Source organism: Drosophila biarmipes, chromosome 3R (genome assembly GCF_025231255.1).
Source record: "Drosophila biarmipes strain raj3 chromosome 3R, RU_DBia_V1.1, whole genome shotgun sequence".
Taxonomy (NCBI): domain Eukaryota; kingdom Metazoa; phylum Arthropoda; class Insecta; order Diptera; family Drosophilidae; genus Drosophila; species Drosophila biarmipes.
In genome coordinates, this window is record NC_066616.1 from 18,106,191 (window position 1) to 18,123,125 (window position 16,935).

General features: G+C 46.9%; 3 protein-coding genes across 3 annotated transcripts in view; 2 read left to right on the forward strand and 1 right to left on the reverse strand.

Moving 5' to 3' along the window:
- The first annotated feature begins 1,574 nt into the window (after positions 1-1,574).
- Positions 1,575-4,678, forward strand: LOC122819144 (zinc transporter ZIP1-like). Its single transcript, XM_044095668.2, has 2 exons — positions 1,575-3,273; positions 4,308-4,678. The coding sequence occupies exons 1-2, from the start codon at positions 2,043-2,045 to the stop codon at positions 4,559-4,561; spliced, it is 1,485 nt and encodes a 494-aa protein (XP_043951603.1). The 5' UTR covers positions 1,575-2,042; the 3' UTR covers positions 4,562-4,678.
- Positions 4,679-6,525: 1,847 nt separating this feature from the next.
- On the forward strand, positions 6,526-9,620 carry LOC122819143 (zinc transporter ZIP1-like). The gene is made up of 2 exons (XM_044095661.2): positions 6,526-8,215; positions 9,250-9,620. Exons 1-2 carry the CDS (start codon positions 6,985-6,987, stop codon positions 9,501-9,503), a joined length of 1,485 nt encoding a protein of 494 aa, XP_043951596.1. The 5' UTR covers positions 6,526-6,984; the 3' UTR covers positions 9,504-9,620.
- Positions 9,621-11,479: 1,859 nt separating this feature from the next.
- Positions 11,480-16,935, reverse strand: part of LOC108024624 (extracellular sulfatase SULF-1 homolog) — a 29,492-nt gene continuing 24,036 nt past the window's right edge. The window contains exons 3-10 of the mRNA XM_017094666.3: positions 15,132-16,017; positions 14,738-15,064; positions 14,038-14,680; positions 13,113-13,972; positions 12,739-13,049; positions 12,480-12,677; positions 12,312-12,414; positions 11,480-12,245 (exon numbers count right to left, since the gene is read on the reverse strand). Of these exons, the coding sequence (XP_016950155.1) occupies positions 12,131-12,245; positions 12,312-12,414; positions 12,480-12,677; positions 12,739-13,049; positions 13,113-13,972; positions 14,038-14,680; positions 14,738-15,064; positions 15,132-15,904 (3,330 nt within the window). The 5' untranslated portion in view covers positions 15,905-16,017 and the 3' untranslated portion in view covers positions 11,480-12,130. The remainder of the gene's footprint in view (positions 12,246-12,311; positions 12,415-12,479; positions 12,678-12,738; positions 13,050-13,112; positions 13,973-14,037; positions 14,681-14,737; positions 15,065-15,131; positions 16,018-16,935) is intronic.

A 16,935-nucleotide genomic window follows, 5' to 3' on the forward strand; every position in this document is an offset into this window, starting at 1 on the left:
AAGATAACCAAGAGAGCGCGTTTAACGGTTGGCAAGCAAGCAGTGCACGCAGGCCTTTTGCTATTTGCAGGTACAGCAGTTAACATTGTTAACTGCGGCAAGCAGTTTTAACACAATTTAATTCTAATAGAGCGAAAAATAAATAACAAAAAACGCGAGTGAAGGAGTACTCAGAAATATTTTGCAACAGGAGTGTTGTAGGCATTATATCGGTTGCGAACGCAAATAAAGTAAAATAACAACAGAAATATTGTGTAAAAATGATTTATTATTAATGTATAAGTATAAAGTCAACAACAAATGATAACTTAAAAAGATGTAAGCAAACCAAGGAGAAAAACAACCAACAAAAGAACGAACAAAAAATATAAAAATACAAAAAAAACAAGAAAAATTGAAACCAAAATAAATGAAAAATTATTGAAAAAAAAGAAGGGGTTTTTATTTGCCTTATTTGGTTAGCTACTTAAGCTAACTAATAAAAATGTTTGGTGTTAAAAAATTATGAAAAATTAATGGGCTATTAGGAAAAACAAAAGAATTAGTGTGGTTGACTGTACTAATTGATAGATCATGTGCGTCGTAATAGACACCTCACGATCCATCCACGCTCCCAGCGGAACTTACTCATTTCCCAAACACGACTAAGTAGAAGCTGGCGCCTTCTTTTAGTCTACGTATTTACGGTTTTTGAGGAAGTGAATACCTACTAAATTTGTTATATAATTATTTATTTTTAAAAATTATCAACAATATTTTAAAACTGGTCTAAAGTATCGTGTATCATGACTCTCTTCTAATTTATTTAGGATACTTGGGCTAAGACCGTAAACAAATTATCAACAATGTTTAAAACTTAGGTATTTGGGCTAATATATCGTGGAAAGAAGTTTATCATGACCCTCTTCCAAGTCATTTTGGACATTTGGGCTAAGTTTTATAATGAGGGTACCACCACTCCCTTTTCTTAACTTCCTATGAACTCGAAAACTCATCAGTTTCTTTATATTACCAGTGACCAGAATAAAAATTGGTAAACGGAAATTATTTAACTATAATATTTGTTTTGCTTAAAAGGGTACAAATGTTCTTACGACAGGAAGTGGTTACAACCCTGAAAAGGCTTATGCCGAGAACCGTTAGTTATGTGTTACCAATTAGCCGGGACGCAAACCACAGAGCCAGCGAGCTTTTGCTTCCGGCCACCAAAGTGGCGGCAAAGTAAAAGTCGCGATCCTACATCTTGGCTAAGGTCAGGCGCCTTTTAATGCTAGCCAAAGTGAACGGATGCAATTACTCAATTGCTCTGGCCTTTGTGCATTGTGTAGCTACAGCTAGATACAGATACGTATCTATATGCATAACTCTGTATGCTTATGCTTGGGCTCCAAGACAATTAGCGCTGTTGCCAAACGAGCGCAAGAGGCCCGCAGCACAGGTGAACGCTCGCGAGTGGGAGAGCGCGAGCTTTAAGAGCGGTTTCTGCGTTTCTTACCTGCTTAACCTGCTGCTCACGTCGGGTCTTCGCTAGTGGGAGCAGTTGGCATAAAGCAGAGAGCTGCAGCGCGGAGCCCTCGCAGATATTCAAGCGAACTACCAAATCCCGACTCCGTCAGTCTGCGAGTTCGCCCCAAGCGCTCAACACCTGTGCGCTAGAAAAAGCATATACAGATATACCCAAACACCCAACCCAAAAACCGATCAGTACTACCAATTAGCAGGCTCCTAGCTCAAGCGAAGTGAAAGAAAAGTGGCTGAATAAAGTGAAAAGTTAGGCGGCATGCAAGTGCAGAACCCAGCCCAACCAGATGAGCCCAATCCAAGTCGAACCCACCATCCAGTCGATTGAGATTCCGAGCGCAACACATGCTGCTGCTTTAGCCAAGAGAGTTGCTTGTTTTTGGCCACCAAGTGGGCCGAGTGGAGGAGAGTCGTCTGGAGTGCTTTAGCTGCTTCGAGAGATCGATCAGTGGAAAACCAAACAAACAAAAAGAGCTAAATCGCAGGCAATCAAAACAAAACAAAAGCGGCTGCCGATCAAGATGAATCAAACGCAAGTGAATAATTTCCTCAAGTGCTTCCTGCAAATCGACGAGCCCGCAGGCCACTGGACATCGCGTCACGGGGCGGAGGAGCACGACGATCATGATCATGATCACGACCACGATGATGAGGAGGAAGGCAGTGGCCTGCTGGTGGCCAAGGTCACCGCCATGGTGGTTCTGTTCTGCGCCAGCGCCATCTGCGGCTCCATTCCCTTCCTGCTGAACCGCTGCTACCGCTGGACGGAGAGCCAGACGAACGCCCGCTCCGCCATTGTGGTCAAGTGCCTGCTGTACTTCGGGGGCGGTGTCCTGCTGGCCACCACCTTCCTGCATCTGCTGCCCGAGGTCCAGGAGGTCGTCGAGGAGCTGCAGGAGTGCAACATCATCGGGGAGCTCACCTTCCCCCTGGCCGAGCTGCTCATGTGCTGCGGCTTCTTCCTCATGTACTTTATCGAGGAGGCCATGCACTTCTATGTGCATCACCACCAGAAGGATGAGGCCGGCGCCGCCTTCGAGCGGGGTCACAGCATCCGGAACAGCCACCTGCTGAAACCCAACAGCGAGGGCAACACCGCCACTGCATCTGCTCCACCACTGCCCTTGGCTGGCACCGCTGAGCTGGGAACCCTCTCAGTGCAGAATCTCCTGCACAGCGATCTGGAGCAGCAGAAGTTCGCCTCCAAGCCACAGAGCCAGGCCAATGTACATGGCCATGGGCACAGTCATGGCCATGGACATGGTCATAGCCATCTGCCCGTGATCCCCGAGGATGCCTCCGCCGGTGACATGCTGGCCTCCTCGCTGCGAGGACTCTTCATCGTCTCCGCCCTGTCGCTGCACGAACTCTTCGAGGGCATGGCCATTGGCCTGGAGAGCTCCGCCAGCTCGGTGTGGTTCATGTTTGGCGCCGTCTCCGCCCACAAGCTGGTCTTGGCCTTCTGCGTGGGCGTCGAGCTGATCGTGGCCCGCACTCGGATGACCCTGGCCGTGCTCTATGTGCTGACCTTCGCCGTGGTCAGTCCCTTGGGCATTGGCATCGGCATCCTGATCAACCACGGCCAGGAGACGACCGGACCCAGTCTAGTCTCGGCCATCCTCCAGGGCTTCGCCTGCGGCACGCTCATATACGTGGTGTTCTTCGAGATCCTCTCCAAGAATCGATCCGGTCTGCGCGCCTACTTGGCCCTCTTCGTTGGCTTCCTGGTCATGTTCGGACTTCAGCAGTTGAGTAAGTACCATCTCTGTATTAAAAACTTTTTGAAATATTATTCACCACTAATACCAGTTTTAAGGAAAAGTCTTTACTAAAGTTCTAATATTGGGAAGAAGACGAAAGAAGTATTAGATATTCGATTAGGTTGCTTAAATTATAATCCATTGCTTACTCAATTTATTACCATAGAAAATTCGAAATTATGAGCACTTGTCACTTAAATATTTTTCTCATTACCTTAAGCTTGATTGCTAATGGCAAAAAACCGTGGAAAATTGATGTTAATTAATAAACATAAATCCGGTTTTCTAAAGGTACTTTAGTTCATTTACAAGTGTAAATCAAGTTAATTTTCTACACACCTTAGCTGAATGTTCACTTAATCCTTCCCTTGACTCATTTTTAGTTACCAGGCTTGGGGGTAATTATTAATTAGTACTGTCAGCTGAGATTCTTCAACCGGAATCGATTCGGGCGAATTGGGAACAGGTTCTACATGGCTGATCCGCTGGACGCTGCGTGGTTGGCCTTGTAACAGACCTTGCTTCGGTTTATTTTGCATAGCCACATATAAGACGGTTTTTTCTGTCTGTCTGTCTGTGTACCTAGCAAACAGGTGAGATAAAATCCCGTCCTGCCATGAAGTCATCTTGAAAAAATCCGGGGGTTGCCCATGCGAAAAAGTACCGTGAAAACCATATACAAAAGCGAACGATGAGCAGGGGATATAAAATTTAGAGAAGGCGTTTACACCACAAATATGTGGTTACCCGAAACTGGGATAGGTAAATATATATGGGCTAGATAAGGGCGGGCCAAAACGATCATAAATCATTGCTTAGATCGGGTTGATTGAAATGGCTTTCGGTGGCAGCCACTTCCCGAGCTACCATGACGGAAAAGGTTTGGCAATCAAAGGAGAAGCAGGTGTAAATCACCATGAGGAAATAGGGTCGGGTCCGCCCGATAAGGATTGGCACACTTTACGGCCTAGATTGTTCTGCTCCAGATCGCATTACTAATTGAGTTCCACCCTGCTTTCGTTACAGCCTCCAGTGGCGGACATGGTCATAGCCACAGCCACAGCAGCTGCTCCTCGTCGGAGGACGCCCACGATCACCATGAGACTGAGACCAGGTCGGGCTCGGGCCACGTCCACGACCATGAGCACGACCACGATCACCCGCCGCACCACAACCACGCCGAGGAGCTGGCCACCGTCCACCAGTACGAGCAGCAGCTGCAGCTCCTGCGGCAGGTCACCCAAAAGCTGCTCGAAGCACACCCCAAGAAGGACGCCTAGGTTGTAGCTGCCCAGCAGAGATTTGATCTAATTGTTGTATATGTATTTAATAAATACTATTTATGTAGAAGTAAAAATAATATAGTAAAAGTAAAACCGAATCATATAAACTATAAAGTTCTGGGTCTTTAATTATGGTCTTTATGACAGAGTTCCCAGCTGGGGATTATAATACTTTTGAAGAGCTGAAATTTGAGGAGTTATTATACAAAGTATAATAACTAGTTTATACAAAGTAAAATATAAAAAAATATACATACATACATTATGTACTTTAAATGTTGATAAACAAAAAAACACAAGAACAAGAATAACCCAAGCATTGATTTATGTATTCAAGAGAGGAAATTTACATATTTGCGACACAGCGAGGGCAGATCGAAGATAACCAAGAGAGCGCGTTTAACGGTTGGCAAGCAAGCAGTGCACGCAGGCCTTTTGCTATTTGCAGGTACAGCAGTTAACATTGTTAACTGCGGCAAGCAGTTTTAACACAATTTAATTCTAATAGAGCGAAAAATAAATAACAAAAAACGCGAGTGAAGGAGTACTCAGAAATATTTTGCAACAGGAGTGTTGTAGGCATTATATCGGTTGCGAACGCAAATAAAGTAAAATAACAACAGAAATATTGTCTAAAAATGATTTATTATTAATGTATAAGTATAAAGTCAACAACAAATGATAACTTAAAAAGATGTAAGCAAACCAAGGAGAAAAACAACCAACAAAAGAACGAACAAAAAATATAAAAATACAAAAAAAACAAGAAAAATTGAAACCAAAATAAATGAAAAATTATTGAAAAAAAAGAAGGGGTTTTAATTTGCCTTATTTGGTTAGCTACTTAAGCTAACTAATAAAAATGTTTGGTGTTAAAAAATTATGAAAAATTAATGGGCTATTAGGAAAAACAAAAGAATTAGTGTGGTTGACTGTACTAATTGATAGATCATGTGCGTCGTAATAGACACCTCACGATCCATCCACGCTCCCAGCGGAACTTACTCATTTCCCAAACACGACTAAGTAGAAGCTGGCGCCTTCTTTTAGTCTACGTATTTACGGTTTTTGAGGAAGTGAATACCTACTAAATTTGTTATATAATTATTTATTTTTAAAAATTATCAACAATATTTTAAAACTGGTCTAAAGTATCGTGTATCATGACTCTCTTCTAATTTATTTAGGATACTTGGGCTAAGACCGTAAACAAATTATCAACAATGTTTAAAACTTAGGTATTTGGGCTAATATATCGTGGAAAGAAGTTTATCATGACCCTCTTCCAAGTCATTTTGGACATTTGGGCTAAGTTTTATAATGAGGGTACCACCACTCCCTTTTCTTAACTTCCTATGAACTCGAAAACTCATCAGTTTCTTTATATTACCAGTGACCAGAATAAAAATTGGTAAACGGAAATTATTTAACTATAATATTTGTTTTGCTTAAAAGGGTACAAATGTTCTTACGACAGGAAGTGGTTACAACCCTGAAAAGGCTTATGCCGAGAACCGTTAGTTATGTGTTACCAATTAGCCGGGACGCAAACCACAGAGCCAGCGAGCTTTTGCTTCCGGCCACCAAAGTGGCGGCAAAGTAAAAGTCGCGATCCTACATCTTGGCTAAGGTCAGGCGCCTTTTAATGCTAGCCAAAGTGAACGGATGCAATTACTCAATTGCTCTGGCCTTTGTGCATTGTGTAGCTACAGCTAGATACAGATACGTATCTATATGCATAACTCTGTATGCTTATGCTTGGGCTCCAAGACAATTAGCGCTGTTGCCAAACGAGCGCAAGAGGCCCGCAGCACAGGTGAACGCTCGCGAGTGGGAGAGCGCGAGCTTTAAGAGCGGTTTCTGCGTTTCTTACCTGCTTAACCTGCTGCTCACGTCGGGTCTTCGCTAGTGGGAGCAGTTGGCATAAAGCAGAGAGCTGCAGCGCGGAGCCCTCGCAGATATTCAAGCGAACTACCAAATCCCGACTCCGTCAGTCTGCGAGTTCGCCCCAAGCGCTCAACACCTGTGCGCTAGAAAAAGCATATACAGATATACCCAAACACCCAACCCAAAAACCGATCAGTACTACCAATTAGCAGGCTCCTAGCTCAAGCGAAGTGAAAGAAAAGTGGCTGAATAAAGTGAAAAGTTAGGCGGCATGCAAGTGCAGAACCCAGCCCAACCAGATGAGCCCAATCCAAGTCGAACCCACCATCCAGTCGATTGAGATTCCGAGCGCAACACATGCTGCTGCTTTAGCCAAGAGAGTTGCTTGTTTTTGGCCACCAAGTGGGCCGAGTGGAGGAGAGTCGTCTGGAGTGCTTTAGCTGCTTCGAGAGATCGATCAGTGGAAAACCAAACAAACAAAAAGAGCTAAATCGCAGGCAATCAAAACAAAACAAAAGCGGCTGCCGATCAAGATGAATCAAACGCAAGTGAATAATTTCCTCAAGTGCTTCCTGCAAATCGACGAGCCCGCAGGCCACTGGACATCGCGTCACGGGGCGGAGGAGCACGACGATCATGATCATGATCACGACCACGATGATGAGGAGGAAGGCAGTGGCCTGCTGGTGGCCAAGGTCACCGCCATGGTGGTTCTGTTCTGCGCCAGCGCCATCTGCGGCTCCATTCCCTTCCTGCTGAACCGCTGCTACCGCTGGACGGAGAGCCAGACGAACGCCCGCTCCGCCATTGTGGTCAAGTGCCTGCTGTACTTCGGGGGCGGTGTCCTGCTGGCCACCACCTTCCTGCATCTGCTGCCCGAGGTCCAGGAGGTCGTCGAGGAGCTGCAGGAGTGCAACATCATCGGGGAGCTCACCTTCCCCCTGGCCGAGCTGCTCATGTGCTGCGGCTTCTTCCTCATGTACTTTATCGAGGAGGCCATGCACTTCTATGTGCATCACCACCAGAAGGATGAGGCCGGCGCCGCCTTCGAGCGGGGTCACAGCATCCGGAACAGCCACCTGCTGAAACCCAACAGCGAGGGCAACACCGCCACTGCATCTGCTCCACCACTGCCCTTGGCTGGCACCGCTGAGCTGGGAACCCTCTCAGTGCAGAATCTCCTGCACAGCGATCTGGAGCAGCAGAAGTTCGCCTCCAAGCCACAGAGCCAGGCCAATGTACATGGCCATGGGCACAGTCATGGCCATGGACATGGTCATAGCCATCTGCCCGTGATCCCCGAGGATGCCTCCGCCGGTGACATGCTGGCCTCCTCGCTGCGAGGACTCTTCATCGTCTCCGCCCTGTCGCTGCACGAACTCTTCGAGGGCATGGCCATTGGCCTGGAGAGCTCCGCCAGCTCGGTGTGGTTCATGTTTGGCGCCGTCTCCGCCCACAAGCTGGTCTTGGCCTTCTGCGTGGGCGTCGAGCTGATCGTGGCCCGCACTCGGATGACCCTGGCCGTGCTCTATGTGCTGACCTTCGCCGTGGTCAGTCCCTTGGGCATTGGCATCGGCATCCTGATCAACCACGGCCAGGAGACGACCGGACCCAGTCTAGTCTCGGCCATCCTCCAGGGCTTCGCCTGCGGCACGCTCATATACGTGGTGTTCTTCGAGATCCTCTCCAAGAATCGATCCGGTCTGCGCGCCTACTTGGCCCTCTTCGTTGGCTTCCTGGTCATGTTCGGACTTCAGCAGTTGAGTAAGTACCATCTCTGTATTAAAAACTTTTTGAAATATTATTCACCACTAATACCAGTTTTAAGGAAAAGTCTTTACTAAAGTTCTAATATTGGGAAGAAGACGAAAGAAGTATTAGATATTCGATTAGGTTGCTTAAATTATAATCCATTGCTTACTCAATTTATTACCATAGAAAATTCGAAATTATGAGCACTTGTCACTTAAATATTTTTCTCATTACCTTAAGCTTGATTGCTAATGGCAAAAAACCGTGGAAAATTGATGTTAATTAATAAACATAAATCCGGTTTTCTAAAGGTACTTTAGTTCATTTACAAGTGTAAATCAAGTTAATTTTCTACACACCTTAGCTGAATGTTCACTTAATCCTTCCCTTGACTCATTTTTAGTTACCAGGCTTGGGGGTAATTATTAATTAGTACTGTCAGCTGAGATTCTTCAACCGGAATCGATTCGGGCGAATTGGGAACAGGTTCTACATGGCTGATCCGCTGGACGCTGCGTGGTTGGCCTTGTAACAGACCTTGCTTCGGTTTATTTTGCATAGCCACATATAAGACGGTTTTTTCTGTCTGTCTGTCTGTGTACCTAGCAAACAGGTGAGATAAAATCCCGTCCTGCCATGAAGTCATCTTGAAAAAATCCGGGGGTTGCCCATGCGAAAAAGTACCGTGAAAACCATATACAAAAGCGAACGATGAGCAGGGGATATAAAATTTAGAGAAGGCGTTTACACCACAAATATGTGGTTACCCGAAACTGGGATAGGTAAATATATATGGGCTAGATAAGGGCGGGCCAAAACGATCATAAATCATTGCTTAGATCGGGTTGATTGAAATGGCTTTCGGTGGCAGCCACTTCCCGAGCTACCATGACGGAAAAGGTTTGGCAATCAAAGGAGAAGCAGGTGTAAATCACCATGAGGAAATAGGGTCGGGTCCGCCCGATAAGGATTGGCACACTTTACGGCCTAGATTGTTCTGCTCCAGATCGCATTACTAATTGAGTTCCACCCTGCTTTCGTTACAGCCTCCAGTGGCGGACATGGTCATAGCCACAGCCACAGCAGCTGCTCCTCGTCGGAGGACGCCCACGATCACCATGAGACTGAGACCAGGTCGGGCTCGGGCCACGTCCACGACCATGAGCACGACCACGATCACCCGCCGCACCACAACCACGCCGAGGAGCTGGCCACCGTCCACCAGTACGAGCAGCAGCTGCAGCTCCTGCGGCAGGTCACCCAAAAGCTGCTCGAAGCACACCCCAAGAAGGACGCCTAGGTTGTAGCTGCCCAGCAGAGATTTGATCTAATTGTTGTATATGTATTTAATAAATACTATTTATGTAGAAGTAAAAATAATATAGTAAAAGTAAAACCGAATCATATAAACTATAAAGTTCTGGGTCTTTAATTATGGTCTTTATGACAGAGTTCCCAGCTGGGGATTATAATACTTTTGAAGAGCTGAAATTTGAGGAGTTATTATTGTGTTTTTCAAATATCTCAATTTTTCTTTGGCACTCTGAGCACGAGTATTACACGAATTTTGGTCTGACTGTTATCTTTGATTGGTTTCTGCTATGCACGACAACCATAAAGACAAACCTTTGTGTAGAACCAGTCAAACTTTGTGCCAAAAATACTTTTAAAATTGTTTTCATACATGTATACAAATAACTTGTAAAGACTAACACAAAAGACATCTAAAATATTAAATTTTTTAAGCTTATTGCTTTGGAATGAGACAACATTTCTATAAATATCTAGAAACGTAGTTAATAACAATGTAACCTCAACAAAGTAAATAAAATGTATTTGCGTTAGTCAAGTAGAAGAACGCCGTTTAATATAGTTAAATTATATTTAAGTGTTATACCGATACAGTAACTTATCGAGCTCACAAGATCCAGAACGTGTTGCAGACATATTTCAGAGGTTTTAAACTGGATTGGGTTCTAAAGTTTGATTGCTTTCACGAATATTTTAAAACCCTCTCAATAAAGCGGAATACGTGCCTGGGCATAAAGTTCCACCAGCCACCATCAGATTTCAGGCAGGCCCCGTTCGCGGAGGCAATTCTCGGCATTGTGAAATTTCAGCACGATATCTCAACAGCAGTTCGCGAATCGTAAAGTGGTCTGGACTGGCGGGCGAGGCCGTGCTGCCAGGTTGCCAGGCCTGAACCGTGTTCATCATGTGATCGCGCTGTATTTGTCGCATAGGCCACAATAAAAACATTTTCAAGCTGATAGCTTCATTGCTTGCGTACATTTTTAACACGATATCTCCACCGGACGCGCAGACCGGTTTCGTCGGCTGCTCTTTCCCACCGGACCGCTATCTCCGCCCGTGTTTTTTGTGATAACTCAGATAAGCGCCTGCTCTCCGCTCGAGCCAAACTGGCAGCCTGGCCCACATCAGGCCCCCCACCGATCCCCAGATGCCCGGGATTGCAGCGGAAATTAGCGCGTCAAGTGTCAAGTGTGAATTTGCCAGGCGGTAAACACATCTGACAGCCGATGAAAACATCTTCGTGGCTTAATTAGCGCCCGCGGCTGATCTTATTTCCATCTCTGTATCTGTATCTGCTGTATCTGGTGTATCTGCTGTTGCCGATGATGCTGATGACACTGATACAGACACTGAGAAACCCCATCCCGAGCCCCACCCAGCTGTATCCAACGAAAGCCACCTTATCGGGGCCCCACGCTCTCTGCGCCATCCGTCTCGAGATGTTATCAAGACTATCTCAGCGGAGTGCACACACCTTAGAATGTTGCAAAATCGTGGTGCTTACGGCTTAACGGCAAACGGAACAGGTAATCTCCAATGTTCTTGCCTGATAGGCAGTATTATCATTTGAACTCGGAGCTCTTGAACCAAATTTAACGGAGGAGTGCCTGCAGTAAATCGTATAAAACAATGGTATGCGATAGCCCAAACAAAAGATGGGGACTATATGTATTACTTTTATGCTATGATTGGGGTTCCGATTATCGGTAGTGAGTAAACGTAATTTCCGAGTTTGCATTTTCGGATTATAAGAGTTAAGTCATTCTTATTAATTGTTGCCAAGAGGGTGCTTAAGATTTGGAAAGGGGAAAGTTCATTTCATTAGCACCATAAATAAGAAGTTCTTTTGGAACTCTGTCTAAAGTAAAACTATACTTTCTACAAGAATAAAGATCAGCTCAGCCCAAAAGTATGCTCTACATTTTCCAATACAATTTCATTTCAAAATGGTAGAAAAAAATCTTCTTTTCATGATAAAAGTTTATTATTTGCAACTTTATTCAATGCTTGTTTTAATTAATTAATTTTAGATATTAATTTTGCATTAATTGTATGACATAACGTGGCAGATACAATATACATATTTGTTCGTTTTCAAGCGGGGCTGCTACATAACGTCTTTGGGAATTTCGGGTGGGGCACTTAACAATTAAAACGTATCTAGTTCGTCATAAATATGGTTTTAGTTCTCTAACACACATTAACATTGTTCCTTTAGCATTGGCCAATAAATACAATTTCATTTGGATTCGCTAGAATTAATAAAACCCTTTGCTACGTGTACTCAACTAATTTAACTTTTAACCAATTCGCTAAATAATTTATTTAGTTTACGTAGAATTTCGGTACTAAATTTATGTACAAATTAGGTGGCCTAAGAGCTAACTCAAGTGGTCAGCGCTAACTATAAATATTGCAAGCCAAATGTAGCAAGGACTGGACTAAACACAGGTTGATTAAACAGATCTAAACGTAAGTAGATAGATTAAAACACAGTCTTATTTATGTATGAAGAAATCCAATGGGGCAAACCAAAGAGTGGGGGCAGGCAAGCAAGGTACAAAAGGTACGCATAGGATATGTGTGGTGTGGTCACTCCGTCCAGCTTTGTCCCTAGGCTGCGGCCGGGGTCCCGGGATGCGAGGAGGGCAAGAATCTGGGGGACTGCTGGACGGGCTGCTGCTTCCAGGGACGCCTCTTTATGTGCGACTGCTGCGAGCCAGTCAATCTGAAAGAGTTTCAAGGAGGAGTTAGACTTTATGGTCTCCAATTCTGTCAGAAATCACCTATTTACCTGTTGTATTTGGACAGCTTTCGCCGCTTCATCGGAGGCAGCCCGTCCATGTCCAGTCGCGGGCCCACAAATCCAAAGTTGCCCACCGATCCCGCCAGGGGAGCTGTAACGATGGAAGAAACAGGAAATAATTACTATTAAATCATCTCTACAACTTAAGAACCTTACCATGCTTTCGCTTGTTGTTGCGGTGCACTTGATTGATGGGCAGCAGTGGAGCACTGGCTCCGCTCTCTAGGTGGGACTGGTGTCGCCGGATGCTGCAGCTGCGACCGCGACAGCCCTTCAGCTGCTGCAGTGCATCGTGCATGTGGGATCTCTCGCCAGGCGTTAGACCAGCTGCGCGATTTGTGGTCTCAAAGTGATCTAATGAGGAAAGTAATAATTTAAATTAGATAAGAAATATTTATTGTTATTTTTCTCTTACCTATGGTCAGGTTATAGAAGGTGATCAGGCCCGTGGTGAACTCGCAGTACAGATAGTTGTGGGTGGCATTGATGGTCCTTAGGCAGGAGTAGGTATTGTTGTTGGCGTTCATGCAGAAGCAGAAGGGACTATCGTTCCACAAAGGAGCAGTGCGCCAATGCTGATTGTCGTGGGAGAAGCAGTTCATCTTCTCGGACAGGCACTCCTTCTCCAGTCGGGCCTTCTTGATGCGCTTTCGCTCCTTCTTGCGCTGCCGCTCTTCTTTCAGCTTCCTCCGCGCCTCGCGAGCCATTTCCTTGGAGTCCGCATGGCTGGTTAGGGACAGATATCAGTGGTTAGAGAGGCTCAAGCGCCGTTCCAGCGAATCCACTTACCTCTCACCCACGTCGGGCTCACAATAGCACTCGGCACGCGGGGCAAACCGATGAGAGTGGGGCTGCTCTACTGATTCGAATACGTTGGAATTCCCATATCCTCGGAATACTTCCTTCTGACCAACGTCGTTTGACCTTGGTGTGCTGTTCGTATCGGTGAAGTAGCTCATGTTGAACTCAGGGCCGGCTCCACCATCCAGCAAATTGGCATCATTGCGCCGCCGGCTCTCGTTCCTTCGGCCAGCCGCCAATGCCAGCTTGTTGCTCTCCCGCAGCTGCTTCTTCATCTCCTTCAGCTTGCCAATCTTGTCCTTCAAGAGCTTGATCAGCATGTCGATCTGGGTGCGGGAGGTACGCCACGTCTTCTCGTCGTCGTAGATCACATTGGAGCAGTTCACTTTGCCCGTGGTCGCATCCACAAAGCAGCGATGACCGCCGGCCTTGGAATACTTCTCGCCTCGCTCGAAGGAGTTGGCAGTGGTGTTGGAACCGTGCAGCTCGTGCTCGTTGAACTTGAGCTCCAGGATCTCCAGAGTGGCTTGTATCTGCTGAATGACCTGGGCAATCGTCTCGTTGCTGCTCAAGGTTAAATCCCGCTTAGTGCGATGCAGTTCTGTCATATGATCCACAGCCTGGTTGAGATCCAGCAGCTCCTCCATCTCGTCTGGTAACTCCGTGTGGAACACCTCCCTCTTGTTTCTTCGTCGACCTTGGCCATGATGAGTGCGCTTGTTCACGCGATGCAAACCGGCAGATGGAGCCCGAATTTTGGTATAGACCACTCCATCGGGGGTGAAACAGGCGCAGTTGCGTTGATACTGCTTCCTTGGCATTATGGCCAACTGATGCTCTAACTGGAGCTGAAATAAAGAGGAGGTTTACATATAAAGTAAAGAACTTGTAAAACTAATTCCTCCGCACTTACATGGAACTTGCACTTGTGCTTGCGCCAGCGTCCTTCCTCATTGACGCACTTCCACTTCTGGCCAGGCAGGCAGTTCTTAAGCAAAGCCGGATCAGAGCACTCCGAGTTAAGGCGCATCATTTTTGTAATGTAGGGCGCCAGTGGCAGATCGTTCTCCTGGTCGACCAGCTCCTCGTCGCCCTCCTCCAGGGCTGCATCCTCAAGATCATCGTCTTCCAGGGCAGCTGCCGAACTGTCCATGGCATCATCCTCCTCGTTATCCGTATCCACTTCCTCCTCCGCTTCGTCTTGGACGGTTGAACTCAACAATGTGGCGGCAGTGCTAGTGCTGCTACTGGAAATGGTGGTGGTAGTGGTATCCCCAGCTCCATCAAGGAAGTCCTCCAGCAGTGAGCTGTTAACCAGCTTCATGTTTTGCCTTTCGATTTGCAGGCGGGCCCGTGACTCGGCTATCTGCTCGGCCGTCTCCCTCCTGCCGGAACTCTCGATCAGGAAGCTATCCGGCCAGTTGTCCCGCACAGCGCGGTTCCTGCTCAACAGCAGGGGCAGTATGCTGCGCCCATCCATGTGCTGTGGCGTTGGCACGCCACCCATGTCCAGGAATGTGGGCGCCAGGTCCACATTCAGCACAATTTCATTCACACTATGACGGCATAATTTTCATCAGCTTATAAATCATTACTCTATCAAAACCACTTACACCTTGGAGGCCTGTATACCAGGACCTCGGATGAGGAACGGCACTCGCACATCGAACTCGAAGGGGAAGCTCTTTCCCTTGATGAGACCAAATTGGCCCAGATGGTAGCCGTGATCCGAGGTGTACACAATATACGTGTTGTCCAGCTCCCCGAGTTCCTTCAGCTCATTGTAGACCCGCTCCACGGCCACGTCGACACTTTGGAGGGTCTGCAGACGCTTGGTCATCAGGAGATTGGTGAATCTCTTATGGACGGGCTGCATGGGCTCAGTGACCCTCAGTATCCATTGCTTGTCCGGATTTGGAGCATGATCATAGGATGGAGTGCTGAAGGCAAAAAAAATTAAGTGTTAAATGGTAAAGAAAAGTACAAAAGGGTTATTAATATACTTACTGGTGAGTGGTCACATTGAAGAACAAATGGCTGTACTGAGGAGCGGAATCCTCCGGACCATGAGGTGCCGGGAAGCTCATAGTGAGCAGGACTGGTTTCCTCTGGTTCTGCTGCTTGGAGGAGCGCAGGAAGGCGATCGAGTCGTTGGCTATTAGATCAGGATAATAGTCCTTGGCGTAGTCGAAGCCGTGCTTGATCTTCTGCCCGTTCAGATTGATGCTGTAGTTGTAGTACTTGGAGTTCATGATCAGACCGCCCCACTCCCGCCACCCAGGCGGTATGTAGGATCCATTGTACTTGTTCAGATACTTTCCAAAGTAACCGGTGCGATAGCCTGCATTCGAGAGATACGTGGCATAGGAGCGCGTCTCGTGGGTGGCCTGCCACTGGGGACTGGAGCAGTTGTCGTTGTTGGTGAACACCATGTGGTTGTGCACGTACATTCCGGTAAGCAGCGAGGATCTCGCCGGGCAGCACATGGGCGTGGTGGTGTAGGCGTGGCGGAATTCAGCACCACCATCTCGAAGGAGCCGCAAGGTGCGTGGCATGAAGTTCAGGGAGCCCAGTTCCACATCCTGGTCATCGGTCAGAATGAGTATTATGTTCGGTCGTCGTTCGCGGGCCGAGTTGGAGTCCCGTGAGAATCTCTTGGCCGAGTGTTGGTTGCGTCTGTGGGAATGGGAGGATCCCTGCTCTTTGCTGAGCACGTGGATCACAAAGAGGAGGAGTATCAGGCCGCCAATGGCCAGGCGTAGGCTGGAGTGTTGCTTCATCGTTTTGGGTTAGGCAGGAGTCAGCAGGAAATCCGGGACGCTATTCAAGCGCCTCAGCAGCCGCGCTCAAAACGCCAGCAAATCGCCCAGAAACAGCTTCATCGTTTAGTGACCTGTAAAGAAGATGATGGGGGTTTCGTTTAGCATTTTTGTTCAGAATTCAAGATGAAGTATTTGCGTAGCCAAAAATGTGGAAATTATTTTGCTTGAGTCAGAGTTCTGCCCCTCCCCAATTCAAGCCAACTTAACCATCTTTTTTGGACCTGATTTTGGCTGCCTGTTTTGCAGCTGCTTTTTTGCACTCTGCAGCTGCTTTGCCTGCCTCGAAATTTCATGCACCAGTTGACCTCGACGGTGCCTCGACTCGAGTGCCCTTGCCACCAAATATTTGCCAAGATTGTTTGCCCAAGAGCGGCGAAGAAGCGACAAATCAGAGCGATGCACATTTTGTCCACTTATCAGCAAATGTCGGCTACTGTCAGAACCTTCCAGAACCAAACCATCCAACCCACCTCCTGGTTTCCTTTGCGTCCTTGCTGAAATTTATGTGCCACTTGCCGTTAAGTGAAAACTGCATTCGCAGTACCTTTTCCCTTATCCCTTAACCGGTGGCAAAGCCACGTAAATTTTCTGGTGCGGTTTATGCCTCTTTGGCATTGAGCTGCCACCAGCCCAAAATCCAAGCCACCACCCACCCAACCTGCACATCCCGCCGATGAAGAGGAAGTTGGGTGGAAATAAAGAGGTTTACTGCGCCCGTTTAAGTGTGATTTATGCGGTTGCACTGTTATTTCCACCCAGGCAACTAGGCTGCCACACTACTTAAGCCACTTCTTCCACACTCAAACACCGTGGAAGCTCCAGTAAGTCAAGACCTTCTGCATTCGGCAGGGCACTTAACGCTTTGTCTTGACCTTGCTGTGTGCTAAGCGATTCGGAAACAAAAGAAAAGCTAAGATCGCTTCTCAAGCGAATCACATCTTTCGAGGCTGAACTTTAAGATCTCTCTGCAAATAGAGCCTCTCTCGGCG

Excerpts from the sequence above, each read along its gene's own strand:
- LOC122819144 (XM_044095668.2), top strand. The coding sequence starts at position 2,043 with ATGAATCAAACGCAAGTGAATAATTTCCTCAAGTGCTTCCTGCAAATC. Across the intron at positions 3,274-4,307 it reads GTTCGGACTTCAGCAGTTGA|CCTCCAGTGGCGGACATGGT; the intron begins GTAAGTACCATC and ends CTTTCGTTACAG.
- LOC122819143 (XM_044095661.2), top strand. The coding sequence starts at position 6,985 with ATGAATCAAACGCAAGTGAATAATTTCCTCAAGTGCTTCCTGCAAATC. Across the intron at positions 8,216-9,249 it reads GTTCGGACTTCAGCAGTTGA|CCTCCAGTGGCGGACATGGT; the intron begins GTAAGTACCATC and ends CTTTCGTTACAG.